This window comes from Amphibalanus amphitrite, unplaced genomic scaffold (genome assembly GCF_019059575.1).
Source record: "Amphibalanus amphitrite isolate SeventyFive unplaced genomic scaffold, NRLGWU_Aamphi_draft 001163F_arrow, whole genome shotgun sequence".
Classification (NCBI taxonomy): Eukaryota; Metazoa; Arthropoda; class Thecostraca; order Balanomorpha; family Balanidae; genus Amphibalanus; species Amphibalanus amphitrite.
In genome coordinates, this window is record NW_024882657.1 from 179,768 (window position 1) to 198,839 (window position 19,072).

General features: G+C 53.4%; 1 protein-coding gene across 1 annotated transcript in view; it reads left to right on the forward strand.

Moving 5' to 3' along the window:
- The window catches only part of LOC122370718 (otoferlin-like), a 76,892-nt gene that overhangs the window by 46,731 nt on the left and 11,089 nt on the right, over nt 1–19,072 (forward strand). Inside the window, exon 30 of the mRNA XM_043346564.1 lies at nt 56–254. Coding sequence (XP_043202499.1) covers nt 56–254 — 199 coding nt within the window. The remainder of the gene's footprint in view (nt 1–55; nt 255–19,072) is intronic.

Here is a 19,072-nt window from a genome sequence, read left to right on the forward strand (position 1 = left end):
TCAGCACACTTCTGCGTTCCCTTACTCAAGGACTTATTTCCCCTGTATTTTCCAGCTGGGTGAAGGGTCCCGAGGATTGCCAGTGCACCGACATCCACTACCGCTCGCTGACCGGCGAGGGCAACTTCAACTGGCGCTTCATCTTCCCCTTCGACTACCTGGTGGCCGAGCAGAAGATCGTCATCTCCAGGAAGGAGTCGCTCTTCTCCTGGGACGAGTCCGAGTGCAAGATACCCGCCCGCCTGGAGCTGCAGGTATAGTGAACTAACCATCTAAAAAAAAAAAAAAAAATAGGAAAAACGAGAATCTATTAATTTACCCTGTTTAAACTGTTTTCTTTGAACTGTTCAGTAACCGGTTTTTAGCGATTTTTGTATCAGAAGATGTGTTCATAACATACCTAAGCACCTTATTCAGCCTCAGGGCGATCTACTGACAGCCCTTAGCAGTGTACGCACCCGGCATAGGCGTTTTAGAGCCGGTCACTACGTTTGGTCAGGGTGTCCCGTCAGCCATGACCGATCAGCTGACCCCTGAACACCTGGGGGAGATCGCCGAGTCGGACCCTCTGCGTGACGGTGGAGACGGCGGCTCGGATGGCCGAGTGGTCAAGTCGTCTGGGTGTGAGCTACGGCCAACCCAGGGAGATCGGAGGGTGCCGGGTTCGCGGCTTGTCATCAGTTACGTTTTGCTGTTTCTCCTGGCGTCCTACGCGCTGTCATGCGGCGCTGCGGGCCTGCCGGCGCCGGCTGCCGTCGGCTCGTGGTCGGCGGCGGGCGTGGCGGCCTTCCGTCATCAACAACTGAGGCGGGTGTGGCTCCATCGACGCATCCCGTACTACAGCAACAGCGTCAGTACGTTTCAGCCATGCCTGCTCATCCAGTCTGGAGACGTGGAGACGAACCCGGGGCCTGTCTCTGCCGCTGCCGCTGTTTCCGCCGCCCGTCCCGCGGTCCGCCGGGGGGCCGGGCCTGGCCGTCCGCCGCTTGTCGTCTCCTGCATCGCCCAGAACGTCCGCAGCGTCAAGAACAAGCTCCACACACTACGGAGCCATGCCGGAGAGCTGCAGACTTTCGACGTGGTAGCCATCACAGAGAGCTGGCTGACCGCGGACGTTGCTGACTCGGAGCTGCAGGTCGGCTGGCCGACCCACTCCTGGTTCAGGCGCGACCGGGACGGTCACGGCGGCGGCGTAGCGGCCGCCGTGCGCACCAGCCTCCGCCCGACCAGACGCGCCGACCTCGAGCCGCCGGACTGTGAGCTGCTGGCCGTGCAGCTCTGCGCCGGCTCTCCAGTCATCGTCGCGGTCTGCTATCGCCCTCCCGCTGCCGACACCCAGGTGCAGACCATCATCGACTTCGCCGCTCGGGTTCGCCAGCTAGGTCATCCTCTGCTGCTGGTTGGCGACTTCAACCTGCCGGAGATTCGCTGGCCGCAGCACGCACCGCCGGTCCTGGCTCAGCAGCTGCGGCGCGCGGTGACGTTTGTGGATGGTGTAAACGACCTTGGCCTGGACCAGACTGTGCATGAGCCGACCCGAGATGGTGCGATATTGGACCTGATCTTGTCGTGCGGTGGGGCTGCGCGCACCGACGTCAGAGACGGCACGTTCGAGTCCGACCACCGTGAGACGGTGACGCACTTCACTGTGCGAGCCGCGTCCCGCCCGCGAGTGACGAGAAGTGTCGCCCTCAACTACCGTGCGGCTGACTTCGTGGGTCTGCGGACGGCGTTGCGTCTTCTGCCGTGGATCACCTTACGTTCTTTGAGCGTGAACGAAGCAACGGAGCTTTTTTACGACTGGACACAGGCGGCAGTTAGGGATTTTATCCCTACTGTGGCACTGCGCAGTCGTTTCCCGCCATGGTTTACTCGTCCTGTAAGAGATGCTTTGCGCCTCAAAGAAGCAAGCTATCGGCGCAAGCGCTCTCAACCGTCCGAGGAAAATGACCGCATGTTCTCCGAGGCTCGGCGACGGTTCAAGGCCGCGGCGAACGCCGAGTATCGGTCGTACCTTGTGGGCCTGGTGGGTGATTTTCAGACCAACTCTAAAAGACTCTGGTCATTTCTCAAGTCTCTTAAATCTTCTCGCCACTGCTCTAGTAACCTGACTTATGAAGGACATGTTTACGACACGGATGTCGATAAGGCCAACTGTTTCAATCTGTGCTTTTCTAGAAAGTTTTCTGTTCCTGGTGCTCCGCTGGTTTCCTCCCAGCGGCCCCTGAGCTTGTTTCCGAGACGCTGCGTCGTTTCGAGTTTGCAGATGGCGCTGTGGAGCGATTGTTGCTTGAACTGAGCCCGCACAAGGCATGTGGCCCTGATGGTCTCAGCGCGCGTATTATGAGGGAGTGCGCTCGTGAGCTTGCCGTCCCGATAGAAATACTGTGCCGCATGTCTATCGAACAGGGTGTCTTTCCCGATGCGTGGAAGCATGCGAACGTGGTACCCGTCCACAAGAAGGGTAACAAGTGCTCCCCCGACAACTACCGCCCGGTAACTCGTGGGGGGGGGGGCAAAAGTATCTTTTTGCCCCCCCCATAATTTGTGACAAAACTTAGACAAGAAACATATAACCTGATTATTCTGTTCGATCATTTGAAGATGTAACCAGATGCCCATATACTTTATCATACGTTGCCTTTCTTAAATGACAAGTGTTCGCGTTCAATTCAAGTTTTCCTCTCTTCACCCTAGTTTTGGAGACATTATAAGCGTCAACGTGACGCAGCGGCAACCCAGGCCTTCAGTGGACCGCTTACAGGGGCGACGGATACGGGGTGGCAGAGGAGGCATCGTTCCTTAAGAAACTTCTGGAGGAGGGACAAACGTATATTCTTGCCCCTCCATAATTTGTGCCCTAAACATGAGGAAAATTTCCATAGCCTGATATTGCAGCTATGCACTCCTACAGTTTGTCCAACGATGCCTTTTGATATGTGTAAATGCTAACCATTTCCGATTTATAGCATTTTTTGTCTTTTCAGATTCGATTTAGAGATATTTTAAGTGTGCAAGAGACGCAACTCACACCCTCAGTGGTCGTTTGCCGCTATTTTGTACCTACATGAATGCCAAATCGCAAGCGAGCGGAGACGGAAGGGCTAGCCATTCGCCTGCGGGTAGTTAGGACTGATGAGCGCTCGTAATAAGCCACTCCCCTGATTTTTCGAGCGCAACAGTTTCCAGTGCAAGTAAAATGGTAAACGCCGAGGTCGTACACATTGACCACATTGAGAAATGCACGGTATGACACCCAAAGGCCAGTCATTAGATATCTGCTTTGGGCATTCGCCTCGGAGGCTTGTGTGGGGCCAGTGTAAAAACTGGATGTTCACAGTTCAGTAGGGGAGAGCGGGGCCAGTTGAACCACTTTTTATATATTGACATGCACAGCGAGATCTAGTTGTCATATCGAAAAATGCACATTGCCATGAAAAAATATGCTCTTTTGGCTTTATTTTAAGATATGTAAAATTATGTTTCAAACATATTTTGCTGCCAAACGCATGCTTATAAAACAGCTCTACGCCCGTTTCAAATGACCCCGATGCGAGGGTCAATTGAACCAGCCCATGGGGTCAATTGCACCTATCCTTAACAATGGGATGTTTTCCTCTTTAAGGCCACTTTCTTAAGGAGACATTTTGGCCGGTTTACTTTTCTAAATGCTACATTCAATAGGTCGTTGGAAAGCTAAAAGTGCAAAGTTCCTCATAATAGGTGACATAAAGTACATAGACTATGGTAAAATGGGCGGATGAGAAAAATGAGAAATATCTCAGGCTATAGTGTGCTTTCAAGCAAAAGGCTGGAGAAAAAGGGGTAAAAAATTGAGCTCTATTAAACTACTATTTCAGTTTAAAAGCTCATTTCAAAGGTGGACTATTTCCTTTAATGTTTACAGCCCCTGAACAATAACCATTGCAAAGGTCACCGGGGTCCATTGAAACGGCCTGTGGCCCTGTTTCAACTGACCCTCAGAGAAGCGTTTCAATTGACCCCATCCGCTCCCGCCATCTCGCACGCGCCGTAAAGCACATGTCAAACGAGCTGGAGGGACGGCATCATGCTGAATGAAGGGCCAAATTGTAGTGTTCGCTATGGCAGTTGTTTAGTGCTTTTCACATGACCTCACGTGACTCCGCCATTTTGTGTAAAATACAGTTTACGTTCCACCTGGCCATTGTATACAACAGATATCAGTTCGGATTCCATAACACTACATTTTGGCGACTAAGCACGAGATCAGTGCGGACTCTAGTGGAATCGCGTGTCGCGAATTTCCGTGTAATTTTTTTTTGTGTTTCGGCCCGCGGTACGGCCATGAGCGGCGACAGTGGACCGCCCCTACCCGCGCCGTTTTTGCCCCATCCCGGGACGCCGGCCGTCCCGTGGAGGAACTGGGAACAAAAATTCGAACTTTATCTGTTGGCCAGGTGCGGTACGAGCCCCCTGCCCCCCGAGCAGCGGCGCGCTCTGCTTCTGTGCGCGATCGGTGACGAGGCGTACCGGGTGTTCGACACCCTGCCGCCGGTTGCGAAACGTGACGGCGAGGACGACTACGACGTCACCCTCCGCCAGCTCCGGGAGTTCTACACTCCCAGGACTAACGTCATCGTGGAACGATTCCGGTTCCGACAGCGAGCCCAGGCCCCCACAGAGTCCACAGCAGACTTCGTTGCTGCTCTGCGCGGCCTGGCTCGCACCTGCCAGTTCGGCCCAATGGAGTCGGAACTCATCAGGGACGTGGTGGTGGAGAAGACCCCCCACCAGCGCCTGAGGGAGCGACTCCTCCAGGACAGGGACCTCACTCTGGACAAGGTCCTGAGCGTCGCAGAGACCTACGAGGACTCCCTGCGTGAGGCTGCAGCCATCTCCCAACCAGTTGCAGCCCCACCCGTCTCATCCGTGGCAAAAGTTACGAGGAAGCCACAACAGAAGCGACAGCAGCAGCAGCAGCAGAGCTCCAGCAGCGACTTCTGCACCAACTGCGGACGTGATGATCACGCACCCAGGGATGCTGCCTGTCCAGCCCGCAGAGTGACCTGCCACTCCTGCGGAAAGAAGGGCCACTTCGCCAGCTGGTGCAGAGGCGGCAGTGGAGCAACCCCAGCAAGGCCAGCTCAACGACAGCACCACAAGGCAGTGAAGGAGCTGAACGTGCTCTCCTGTGCCACCACCACTGGGTCACGCCTCACCTGTACCGTCCAGGTGACTGCAGGTGACGTCACACAGGAGGTACCCCTCCAGGTGGACACGGGTGCCACCTGCTCACTCCTGAGTGTGAACCGTGCCAAGGAGCTGTTCAGAGGCGTGGCGTTCAGCCCCTCCAGCTCACGGCTCTACGGCTTCGGCCAGCAGCCACTCCCAGTCCTGGGAACGCTGCCTGCCACGGTGACCTACAACAATCAGGCTGTGCCAACAAACTTCTACCTGGTGGACACCAACAAGACGGAGGCCATCATGGGTATGGACCTGCTGCAGGCCCTGGGAGTCACCCTCCACCCAGCCTCGCACAGCGTCTACACGGTGGCAGGCTCAGCCCCGTCAGAGCTACCTGCCATCGAGGGCTACGTGCACCGCATCAAGCTGAAGCCGGACGCAGTACCAACTGCCTACAAGCTGCGCCGGCTGCCCCTCTCCGTGCGAGAGGAGGTCTCAGCAGAGCTGAACAGTCTGCTGGAAGCAGGCATCATCGAGAGGATTGACTCCTCTCAGTGGATCAGCCCGCTGACCGTCTCAAGGAAGAAGGACGGCAGGATCAGGGTCTGTGTAGACCTGCGCGGGCCGAACAGCCAAATCGTGCCAGAGGTCCACCCGCTGCCCACAATCGACGAGCTGGAGTCAAAGCTCTGTGGCACCCTCTACAGCAGGATCGACTTGAAGTCGGCCTACCACCAGCTGCGTCTGCACGAGGACTCGCGTGACATCACCGCCTTCCTCACGCCAGACGGCCTGATGCGCTACACCAGGGTCCCGTTCGGCCTGGTGTCTAGCGGCAGCGCGTTCCAGAAGCTCCTCAGTCATCTACTGCAGGGTATCGACGGCTGTGGACACTATCTGGATGACATCCTGGTCACCGGCCGTGATCAGTCCGAGCACGACAGGCGCCTCCGCACCGTGCTGGACCGCCTCAAGCAGGCAAATGTCACCATCAACACAGAGAAGTCCTCCTTCAGCCAGCCAGAGGTGGAGTTCTGGGTTCTGCGACACCTGAGCGAGCGTCATTTCAGCGAACGACATTTGAGCGAAGCCTTTTCAGCGATTATCAATTTAAGCGATTGACTATTTCAGCGATTGCCAAGTCGGCGAATTCAATCACAGCGATTATCAACTTAAGCGAGGACCAGAATCAGCGAAACCAGATTGAGCGAATATATGGAGGTCAATGGGGGACCAATTGAGCGAACACAGTTACAGCGAAACCGAACGCGACGGAAGTCAATCATTTGCTACTTTTCGGGAAGTCTTGCCCTTGGAATACCCGCTTGGTATGTGTCATGCTTCAAGCGGCAAATTAAAAATTTGCTTTTTAAGCTTGGAAACCACAAAAATATCTGGCCTCATTCTGCAACCTTGATCTGGAAATGTGGAACGTGAGAGATAGGACGATGGAAGGAATGCCAAGGACCAATTATAAACTCGAGGGATGGCACAGGGGGATCCAGTCTATGTTTCAGGGACCTCACCCAAATATCTGAAAATTCGTACGTTGCTTAGGGCAAGAACAAATTTTACAACATGGGGAACTGATCCAAACTCAAGCGGGGGAATTTCGCGAAAAACAGCACAAGCAATATGAATCTCTGAACAAACGTTTGGTCATCATTATTGATTGGCAAACAGCAGGGGGGGGGGGTGAAATCGAACCGCTGAAATTTTTGAGAAATGTGGCATTAAATTTGGAGCTTAATGTCTGAACTTTGCACGTGACATCCGCCATCCAGTTCCGGATAACCATGAAAAGTTCCGGAAACATTCGTTGTACGTACGCTCGCAAAAGGAAAAAGAAAAAATACACCGTTACGGGACGATGAAGTGCTTCGCTGAAATGACAGTCGCTCAAACTGTAGTCGACGAAATAGATGTCGCTGAAGCATAGCTTTCGCTTAAATTGATAATCGCTATATTTGATAATCGCTCAATTTGATATTCGCTAAGTTGCCAGTCGCTGAAAATGGTTCGCTCAAATGACGTTCGCTCAAATGACACTCGCTAAAGTCGCTCGCACCGGGAGTTCTGCGGTCATCAGCTCTCCAGACACGGAGTGGTACCTCTCCTGTCTACCACCAAGGCCGTGGCCGAGGCCCCGCCTCCCACCAACGTAAAGGAGCTGCGCAGTCTCCTGGGCTCAACCGGCTGGTTCAGCAGGTTCGTGCCTCAGTACTCCGCTGTGGTGAGACCCCTCGCCATCATGCTGAAGAAGGACGCCACGTTCCAGTGGACCAAGGAGGCCAACGACGCCTTCAACGAGGTGAAACGGCTCATCTCAGCCAGGCCGGTGATGAAGCCCTTCAGCGCCCGCCTCCGGACGATCGTGACGACCGACGCCAGCGACCGCGGCGCCGGTGCCATGCTCACTCAGATCCAGCCGGACGGCGAGGAGCGGCCGGTGGCGTACTGGTCCCGCTCCTTCACCGACGCCGAGTCACGGTACTCCGTCTCCGAGAAGGAAGCCCTCAGCGCGGTCAATGCTGTCGAGCATTGGCGGACGTACCTGTGGGGCCGTTCATTCACCCTGCGGACGGACCACTCTGCGCTCACCACTCTGCTCACGCCGAAGACGTCCAACCGCGCCGGCGCGCGCATCGCCAGGTGGCAGTCCCGCCTGCTGCCGTACTCGTACACAGTGGAGTACCGGCCCGGGCGCAGCATCCCAGTGGCTGACGCCCTGTCGCGCCTGCCGCTGCCGGACACCGGCGCCGCCGAGACGGACGGCGACGAGATCGTCGCCCTGCTCACCGATGACGTCAGTGACGTCATCACTGATGACGACGTATGTGCCGCGTCGGCCGCCGATCCAGTCATGGAGCAGCTGCGGTCTGTCATCCGCACCGGCTGGCCCGCCGCCGCGCGCCAGTGCACGCCGGAGACGCGCGACTACTTCGCCGTGCGGAACGAGCTGCAAGTCCGCCAGGACGGAGTCGTGCTGCGCGGCCCGGACCGCGCCGTCGTCCCGGCCGCGCTCCGCTCAAAGTACCTCCAACTGGCGCACCGAGCGCACGATGGTGTCGTGCGAACAAAGCAGCTCCTCCGCGACCTCGCCTGGTGGCCTGGAATGTCGAAGGACGCCGCTGCACTGGTCGCCGACTGCCCGTCCTGCCACGCAAAGGACGCCGTGCTGACGCAGCAGGCGCGCCCCGCGCCGCTGCAACCGGTCGAGCTTCCAGACCGGCCCTGGTCTAAGCTCGGACTGGACATCGTGGGCCCGATCCCCGGCGCCCCACCGTCTGCAAAGTACGCCATTACTATGACGGATTACCATAGTAAGTGGCCAGAGGTCGCTCTGACGTCATCCATCGAGACTGATGACGTCATCCAGTTCCTGAGCCAGGCCTGGTCCAGAGAGGGACTGTGTGACGAGCTGGTGACCGACAACGGACCCCAGTTCACCAGCGACAGGTTCCGACAGTATCTGGCCCAGCGCGGTATCAGACACCACACGTCTGCCGTCTACTGGCCGCGCGGAAACGGAGCAGTGGAGCGGCTCAACCGAGAGGTGAAGGTGTGGCTCAAGGAGGCCACACAGCTGCAGTCGCGGACGGCCGCCAGCTTCAGCGGACACGTGCGACAGCGCCTCGCTCTGTACCGAGCGACCCCGCACTGCACCACCGGCCAGTCACCCTCGGCGCTCCTGCACGGCCGGCGCATGCGTCTGCACCTGCCGGTCACCACAGAGACTCCGCCGCACGACAGCTCGCTACAGCACCGAGTCGCTACCCAGCAGCAGCGCAACAGCCGCGGGTACGACTCGCGACAGGCCACCCGGCCGTCAGATCTCCAGCCTGGCGACACGGTGCGCGTGCGGCGACAGGGGCACGTGCCCAAGAACCAGAGTCGGTTCTCCAGCCCGCGCTGAATCGCCAGACAGCTCGGCCCGGCGACCTTCATCCTGTCCGACGGGACAAAGAGGAACGCTGCACACCTCGCCCGCATCCCAGACGCGGCGCCGACCGGCTCAGCACCTCCGAGCACCGACGGGCCGGAACCGCCGCCGCCGCCGCCGCCGGCCGACCCGGCTCCTCTGAGCTCCGGCGAGCCCCAGCCGCCATCGCCGCAGCCGACAGCGTCCACCGCGCCACCTACAGCGCCGACAGAGAGCGCCCGCCCGTCAGATGTCGCTGACGTCGCGCTGCCGGCCGCCACCGGCGCTGCTCGCGACCGGTCCCCCGGTGGGCCGCGCCCGCCTCAGAGGGCGCCCGTCGGCGGCACCCCGCGCCGTGAGTTGCCGGCCTCCTCCCGAGGACGCCGCCGATTCTTGCCGCGCCGATTTACGTGATCGGCGAGAAGTGTAACTTCAAGGGCCGGCGGGTGTAGTGTTCGCTATGGCAGTTGTTTAGTGCTTTTCACATGACCTCACGTGACTCCGCCATTTTGTGTAAAATACAGTTAACGTTCCACCTGGCCATTGTATACAACAGATATCAGTTCGGATTCCATAACACTACACAAATAAGGTGTTATTCTGGAGCCAGGAGTTTTTCTTTTAGCAAACAAAGGTATATGAGATATCACAAAATATTCATAAGAACGATTTCTCCCAAACGCCCCTCAAAAACACAAAAACAAGTGTCAAATCAAAATTACCGTCCGTTTGCCGCCCAAACGCCGTTGACAAAGGAAGTGGTCGAGCGCGGATGCGCAATGGTGTCGGCAACGCTATATGTTGCATACTGTTGAAAATAAAGCCATGTTTCATCTGACCCCGTGTTTCAACTGGCCCCGCTCTCCCCTATCCGCTTTATTTCAGTATTCACTAGAATAAGTTAAAATTAACGTTGGAAACTTTTGAGGGTTAGGGCACTGATCATTAGTGGGGCCCCCTCTGGCTAAAGGCTGGCTGTAAAATACAGAGCATCGAACACGAAAGCAAAATCTAAGGCATTTTGGAAAAATGAGTATGCCCCGCAGCGTCCGATAACTACCACCTTCCAGTGGGTCAAGCCAACGGGGTCCAAGTCTATAATGGCACTTAACGATAGCACTAACCTTGTCTCACTTTTCGTTGAAGTCTGTTTCGAATGGTTTCGGCGACAGACTGGCTGCACTGAGGTCGTTTGGTATCCGAAGGTTGGGACTTTTCAATTAAGAACAATCACTATTCTTTAGAATTGTGATTTTCTATTGAAAATCCCAACCTGAGCTACCTCTCTAGGGGGGTGTTTAGCGTTTCTGCCGCGATTTTGGTCATTTTGATCGCCGCCGAAACGGCTCGTTAGATTTTCTTGCCATTTTCACCGTTTGGTCCCGTGTGGGGGAGCTACCTGCTGGGCAAGTTACAAGAAATATAATTGACACGTTTTGGGGTAATCGGCACGTGCATTTTCCCATAGGGTTAACATGGGGAAAAATTAAAAATGCGATTTACGGAAAATCTGTTCAGTAATATTTGCCCACATTTTTAGGGTCGGCTCTCGGGCTGACACCTCACCTTCTGGGGGTAATTATTTAAAAATCATAGGGTACAATTTCGGGTAATCGTGACGGACAGTTACCCCATGTTGAGCCTATGGCAATTTCGAAAAATTATTTTCAAATCGATTTTGCCAAAAATTTCCACGTTAGATTTTGAAAAAGTTCCAATATGTTGTGCCCCGGGGTGTCGGCTACCACATGGTATGGGTCAGATATGGGGCGATTGAAAAGCACGCGCCACGTGCAAACGTGTTTGATGGGGTAACCTCCGGGAAAATCCGACATTGGCCAACTGGGGGTCCTATGGCGTGGAAACGACTTCAACTAGCGACACCAAATCAGTGCAGCCGGTGAGCAGATGAGTCCAGCTTGTCGCACCAGCGGTCACGTGGCGCACGTGCTATTGCACGTGCCGTGGCACGGGGTCAATTTTGGTGCTTAAATATACTAGCATTGTGAAATGCAAGGAATGGGGGAAATAGCCGTCAGGCCGTCAGTTTTTATGATAGGGTCGATCTGAAAACGGGTGTAGGCACAGAATGAAAGGGGCTAAAAAACTGCTATCTCGGATTTTTTGTAAAATAAAAAAATAAAATTCTGGGGAATTTATATATTCGAAAGGTGAAATTTCCCTAAATTTTCCCGTTTTTCGAGTTTAGCCGTCCACTGTTCAGAGACGGTGACACCGGCCGGGGTCATCTTTAACATGCTGATGGCTACGTCAATGGGTCATTACTTGGCGTAAACGGTGAAGCTGTCACAGGTCCGGCACGTGCCACGTGGCCACGTGTTTGAGTCGAGTACCTCCCAGATTATCGTGTGTTTGCCGGTTTGTGGCCTTATAGCACGTAAACAGCACCAGTCAAGAAGCCTGAAATAATGCAATCGGTGAGGGGACAAGTCCTGCTTTCACCATTGGTGCTCACGTGGCACACGTGCAAAATTGGGCACCTCCGTTGTGGAGATATTTTATAGTGAAATATTCAAATGTACAAAACTTTGTCAGTTTAAGTCCGATTGGGCTAGAATTTGGTGGGTGGATGAATCGTTTAGCGACAGAAACGAGTGCGCCACGTTTGTTGCAGTGCGCCATGTTTGTCTCAAAGCGCCATTTTTGCCGAAAATTGCAGAATATGCGCAACTTTGTCGAACATGGGACGATTAGGATGCGCTTTGATTGAGGGATGGCTGCTTAAACGGCAGATATGAATGCACCACATTTGCAGCACTGCGCCATATTTGTCTGAATGCGTCAGTGTTTGCGTTTTACCTACGGCGGGCGTTTTTTTTTTGCGGCGGTGTTTGCGTTTTTTTTTCGGTGTTTGCGTTTGGCGGCGGGCGGCCGTTTTTGCATGTTTGCGGTGTTTGCGTTTGGCGGCGGGCGGCCGTTTTTTGCGGCGGTTTGCGGTTGGCGTAGGGCGTGCGTGCGATGTGGGCGTTTTTTTCCGGCGGTTTTTGTGTTTTTGCGGTGTTTGTGTTTGGCGGCGGGCGTGCGGGCGTTGCGGGTGTTTTTGCGGTGTTTGCGTTTGGCGGCGGGCGGTCGTTTTTTTTCGCGGCGGTTTGCGGCGGGCGGCCGTTTTTTGCGGCGTTTTTGTGGTTTGCGGCGGGCGGCCGTTTTTTGCGGCGTTTTGCGGTTGACGGCGGCCGGGCGTTATTTGCGGTGTTGCGGTTTGCGGCGGGCGGCCGTTTTTTGCGGCGTTTCGCCGTTGGAGGCGGGCGATGCGGTTTCTTTTTGCGGCGGCGGTGTTTGCGTTTTTGCAGCGTTTGCGTTTTGCGGCGGACGGGCGGTTTTTGGCGGCGTTTTTTGCGTTTTTTTCTGCGGTTTTCGGCGAGCGGGCGATTGTTTTTTTTTTTGCGGAATTGCGTTGGCGTTTTGGGCGTGCGTTTTGCGCGTTTTGCGGTTTGGCGGCGGGCGGGCGGTTTTTCACAATTAAAGTCCCTATCCGAAGGTTGGGACTTTTCAATTAAGACAATCACTATTCTTTAGAATTGTGATTTTCTATTGAAAATCCCAACCTGAGCTACCTCTCTAGGGGGGTGTTTAGCGTTTCGGCCGCGATTTTGGACATTTTGATCCCCGCGAAAACGGCACGGTAGAATTTTTTGCCATTTTCAGCGTTTGGTCCCGTATCGGGGAGCTACCGGCTGGCATCGGTCGCTTGAAATATAATTAACCCGTTTTGGGGTAATCGGCACGTGCATTTTCCCATAGGGTTAACATGGGGAAAAATTGGAAATTCGATTTGCGAAAAATTTCGTCAATTATATTTGCTGATATTTTTAGGGTCGGATCTAGGGCTGGCATCTCAACTTTTGATGTTAATTATTTAAAAATCATAGGGTACAATTTCGGGTAATCGGGACGGACAGTTACCCCATGTTGAGCCTATGGCGATTTCGAAAAATTATTTTCAAATCGATTTTGCAAAAAATTTCCACGTTAGATTTTGAAAATGTTCCAATATGTTGTGCCCCGGGGTGTCGGCTATCACGTGGTATGGGTCAGATATGGGGCGATTGAAAAGCACGTGCCACGTGCAAACGTGTTTGATGGGGTAACCTCCGGGAAAATCCGACATTGGCCAACTGGGGGTCCTATGGCGCGGAAACGACTTCACCTAGCGACACCAAATCAGTGCAGCCGGTGAGCAGATGAGTCCAGCTTGTAGCACTGGTGGTCACGTGGCGCACGTGCTATTGCACGTGCTGTGGCACGGGGTCAATTTTGGTGCTTAAATATACTAGCATTGTGAAATGCAAGGAATGGGGGAAATACCCGTCAGGCCGTCAGTTTTTATGATAGGGTCAATCTGAAAACGGGTATAGTCACAGAATGAAGGGGGCTAGAAAACTGCTATCTCGGATTTTTTTGTAAAATGAAAAAGTTAAAATTCTGGGGAAATTATATATTCGAAAGGTGAAATTTCCCTAAAATTTCCCGTTTTTCGAGTTTAGCCGTCCACTGTTCAGAGACGGTGACACCGGCCGGGGTCATCTTTTACATGCTGATGGCCACGTCGATAAGTCATCACGTGGCGTGAACGGTGAAGCTATCAGAGGTCCGGCACGTGCCACGTGGCCACGTGTTTGAGTCGCGTACCTCTCAGATTATCGTGTGTTTGCCGATTTGTGGCCTTATAAGCACGAAAACAGCACAATCCAGGAACACTAAAATGGTGCAATCAGTGAGGGGACAAGTCCTACTTGCACCACCGGTGGTCACGTGGCACACGTGCAAATCTGGGCACCTCCGTTGCGGAGATATTTTATAGTGAAATATTCAAATGTACATAACTTCTTCAGTTTACGTCCGATTAGGCTAGAATTTGGTGGGTGGATGAATTGTTAAGCGACATGAACGAATGCGCCATGTTTGTTGCAGTGCGCCACGTTTGTCTCAAAGCGCCATTTTTGCCGCAAAGCGCAGAATGTGCGTAACTTTGTCGAACATTGGACGATTAGGATGCGCTGTAATTAAGGGATGGCTGCTTAAACAGCAGATATGAATGCACCACATTTGCCGCAGGGCGCCATATTTGTCTTAATAATGCGTCAGTGTTTGCGTTTTGCCTACGGCGGGCGTTTTTTGCGGCGGTGTTTGCGTTTTTTTCGGTGTTTGCGTTTGACGGCGGGCGGCCGTTTTTGCGTTTTTGGCGGTGTTTGCGTTTGGCGGCGGGCGGCCGTTTTTTGCGGCGTTTTGCGGTTGGCGGCGGGCGTGCGTGCGTTTTTTTGCGGCGGTGTTTGCGGTTTTGCGGTTTTTGTGTTTGGCGGCGGGCGGGCAGGCGATGCGGGTGTTTTTGCTGTTTGCGTTTGGCGGAGGGCGGCCGTTTTAGCGGCGGTTTGCGGCGGGCGGCCGTTTTTTGCGGCGTTTTGCGGTTTGCGGCGGGCGGCCGTTTTTTGCGGTGTTTTGTGGTTTGCGGCGGGCGGCCGTTTTTTACGGCGTTTTGTGGTTGCCGGCGGTCGGCCGTTATTTGCGGTTAGCGGCGGGCGGCGGGCGGTCGTTTTTTTTGCAGCGTTTAGCGCTTTGCGGCGGGCGGCCGTTTTTGCGGCATTTTGCGGTTCGCAGCGTGCGGCCTTTTTTTGCGGCGTTTCGCGGTTGTCGGCGGGCGATGCGGGCGTTTTTTTGCGGCGGCGGTGTTTGCGTTTTTGCGGTGTTTGCGTTTTGCGGCGGACGCACGTTTCTTGCGGCATTTTGTGCGTTTTTTTTTTGCGGTTTTCGGCGGGCGGGCGATTGTTTTTTTTGCGAAGTTTGCGTTGGCGTTTTAGGAGTGCGTTTTGCGCGTTTTGCGGTGTTTGCGTTTGGCGGCGGGCGGGCGGTTTTTCACAATTAAAGTCCCAACCTTCGGATCCGCAGTGCTGTTCGACAAGCGCTGCCCGGGCTATCCGAAGGTTGGGACTTTTCAATTAAGACAAATCACTATTCTTTAGAATTGTGATTTTCTATTGAAAATCCCAACCTGAGCTACCTCTCTAGGGGGGTGTTTAGCGTTTCTGCCGCGATTTGGGTCATTTTGATCGCCGCCGAAACGGCTCGGTAGATTTTCTTGCCATTTTCAGCGTTTGGTCCCGTGTGGGGGAGCTACCGGCTGGTACCGGTCGCTTGAAATATAATTAACCCGTTTTGGGGTAATCGGCACGTGCATTTTCCCATAGGGTTAACATGGGGAAAAATTAAAAATGCGATTTGCGCAAAATCTGTTCAGTAATATTTGTCCACTTTTTTAGGGTCAGTTCTTGGGCTGGCACCTCACCTTCTGGGGGTAATTATTTAAAAATCATAGGGTACAGTTTCGGGTAATCGTGACGGACAGTTACCCCATGTTGAGCCTATGGCGATTTCGAAAAATTATTTTCAAATCGATTTTGCAAAAAATTTCCACGTTAGATTTTGAAAATGTTCCAATATGTTGTGCCCCGGGGTGTCGGCTACCACATGGTATGGGTCAGATATGGGGCGATTGAAAAGCACGTGCCACGTGCAAACGTGTTTGATGGGGTAACCTCCGGGAAAATCCGACATTGTCCAACTGGGGGTCCTATGGCGCGGAAACGACTTCATCTAGCGACACCAAATCAACGCAGCCGGTGAGCAGATGAGTCCAGCTTGTCGCACTAGTGGTCACGTGGCGCACGTGCTATTGCACGTGCCATGGCACGGGGTCAATTTTGGTGCTTAAATATACTAGCATTGTGAAATGCAAGGAATGGGGGAAATAGCCGTCAGGCCGTCAGTTTTTATGATAGGGTCGATCTGAAAACGGGTTTAGGCACAGAATGAAGAAGGCTAAAAAACTGCTATCTCGGATTTTTTGTAAAATGAATAATTTAAAATTCTGGGGAAATTATATATTCGAAAGGTGAAATTTCCCTAAATTTTCCCGTTTTTCAAGTTTAGCCGTCCACTGTTCAGTGACGATGACACCGGCCGGGGTCATCTTTTACATGCTAATGGCCACGTCGATGGGTCATCACGTGGCGTGAACGGTGAAGCTGTCAGAGGTCCGGCACGTGCCACGTGGCCACGTGTTTGAGTCACGTACCTCCCAGATTATCGTGTGTTTGCCGACTTGTGGCCTTATAGCACGAAAACAGCACCAGTCAGGAAGCCTGAAAGGGCACAATCGGTGAGGGGACAAGTCCTGCTTGTACCACCGGTGGTCACGTGGCACACGTGCAATTCTGGGCACCTCCGTTGCGGAGATATTTTATAGTGAAATATTCAAATGTACATAACTCTGTCAGTTTAAGTGCGATTGGGCTAGAATTTGGTGGGTGGATGAATTGTTAAGCGACATGAACGAATGCGCCATGTTTGTTGCAGTGCGCCACGTTTGTCTCAAAGCGCCATTTTTGCCGCAAAGCGCAGAATGTGCGTAACTTTGTCGAACATTGGACGATTAGGATGCGCTGTAATTAAGGGATGGCTGCTTAAACGGCAGATATGAATGCACAACATTTGCCGCAGGGCGCCATATTTGTCTTAATTCGTCAGTGTTTGTGTTTTGCCTACGGCGGGCGTTTTTTGCGATGGTGTTTGCGTTTCTTCGGTGTTTGCGTTTGACGGCGGGCGGCCGTTTTTGCGTTTTTGGCGGTGTTTGCGTTTGGCGGCGGGCGGCCGTTTTTTTGCGACGTTTTGCGGTTGGCGGCGGGCGGGCGTGCGTTGCGGGCGTTTTTTGCGGTGGTGTTTGCGTTTTTTTTGCGGTTTTTGTGTTTGGCGGCGGGCGGGCGGGCGATGCGGGTGTTTTTGCGGTGTTTGCATTTGGCGGCGGGCGGCCGTTTTAGCGGCGGTTTGCGACGGGCGGTCGTTTTTTGCGGCGTTTTTGTGGTTTGCGGCGGGCGGCCGTTTTTTTTGCGGCGTTTTACGGTTGCCGGCGGCCGGGCGTTATTTGCGGTGTTGCGGTTTGCGGCGGGCGGCCGTTTTTTGCGGCGTTTCGCCGTTGGAGGCGGGCGATGCGGTTTCTTTTTGCGGCGGCGGTGTTTGCGTTTTTGCGGCGTTTGCGTTTTGCGGCGGACGGGCGGTTTTTGGCGGCGTTTTTTGCGTTTTTTCTGCGGTTTTCGGCGGGCGGGCGATCGTTTTTTTGCGGAGTTTGCGTTGGCGTTTTGGGCGTGTGTTTTGTGCGTTTTGCGGTTTTGCGGCGGGCGGGCGGTTTTTCACAATTAAAGTCCCAACCTTCGGATCCGCAGTGCTGTTCGACAAGCGCTGCCCGGGCCTATCCGAAGGTTGGGACTTTTCAATTAGACAATCACTATTCTTTAGAATTGTGATTTTCTATTGAAAATCCCAACCTGAGCTACCTCTCTAGGGGGGTGTTTAGCGTTTCGGCCGCGATTTTGGACATTTTGACAGGGAAGAAAACGGCACGGTAGAATTTCTTGCCATTTTCAGCGTTTGGTCCCGTATCGGGGAGCTACCTTTCGGCAAAGTTGCAAAAAATATAATTGACACGTTTTGGGGTAATCGGCACGTGCATTTCCCCATAGGGTTAACATGGGGAAAATTTTAAAATGCGATTTGCGCAAAAAATCCACGTTAGAAATGAATTATATTTTTAGGGTCGAATCTCGGGCCGGGATCCCACCTCATGATGGTAATTATTTAAAATATAATTGACAAAATTTTGGGTAATTGTTAAGGACAGTTACCCCATGCTGAGCCTATGGCGATTTCAAAAAAATTATTTTCAAATCGATTTTGCAAAAAATTTCCACGTTAGATTTTGAAAAAGTTCCAATATGTTGTGCCCCGGGGTGTCGGCTACCACGTGGTATGGGTCAGATATGGGGCGATTGAAAAGCACGTGCCACGTGCAAACGTGTTTGATGGGGTAACCTCCGGGAAAATCCGACATTGGCCAACTGGGGGTCCTATGGCGTGGAAACCACTCCACCTAGCGACACCAAATCAACGCAGTCGGTGAGCAGATGAGTCCAGCTTGTCGCACTAGTGGTCACGTGGCGCACATGCTATTGCACGTGCCGTGCCACGGGGTCAATTTTGGTGCTTAAATATACTAGCATTGTGAAATGCAAGGAATGGGGGAAATAGCCGTCAGGCCGTCAGGTTTTATGATAGGGTCGATCTGAAAACGGGTATAGGCACAGAATGAAGGGGGCTAAAAAACTGCTATCTCGGATTTTTTTAAAATGAAAAAATTAAAATTCTGGGGAAATTATATATTCGAAAGGTGAAATTTCCCTAAATTTTCCCGTTTTTCGAGTTAAGCCGTCCACTGTTCAGGGACGGTGACACCGGCCGGGGTCATCTTTTACATGCTGATGGCTACGTCGATGGGTCATCACGTGGCGTGAACGGTGAAGCTATCAAAGGTCCGGCACGTGCCACGTGGCCACGTGTTTGAGTCGCGTACCTCCCAGATTATCGTGTGTTTGCCGATTTGTGGCCTTATAGCACGAAAACAGCACAAGCCAGGAACACTGAAATGGTGCAATCAGTGAGGGGACAAGTCCTGCTTGCACCACCGGTGGTCACGGGGCACACGTGCAAATCTGGGCACCTCCGTTGCGGAGATATTTTATAGTGAAATATTCAAATGTACATAACTTTTTCAGTTTAAGTCCGATTGGGCTAGAATTTGGTGGGTGGATGAATTGTTAAGCGACATGAGCGAATGCGCCATGTTTGTTGCAGTGCGCCACGTTTGTCTCAAAGCGCCATTTTTGCCGCAAAGCGCAGAATGTGCGTAACTTTGTCGAACATTGGACGATTAGGATGCGCTGTAATTAAGAGATGGCTGCTTAAACGGCAGATATGAATGCACCACATTTGCCGCAGGGCGCCATATTTGTCTTAATGCGTCAGTGTTTGTGTTTTGCCTACGGCGGGCGTTTTTTGCGGCGGTGTTTGCGTTTTTTTCGGTGTTTGCGTTTGACGGCGGGCGGCCGTTTTTGCGTTTTTTTGGCGGTGTTTGCGTTT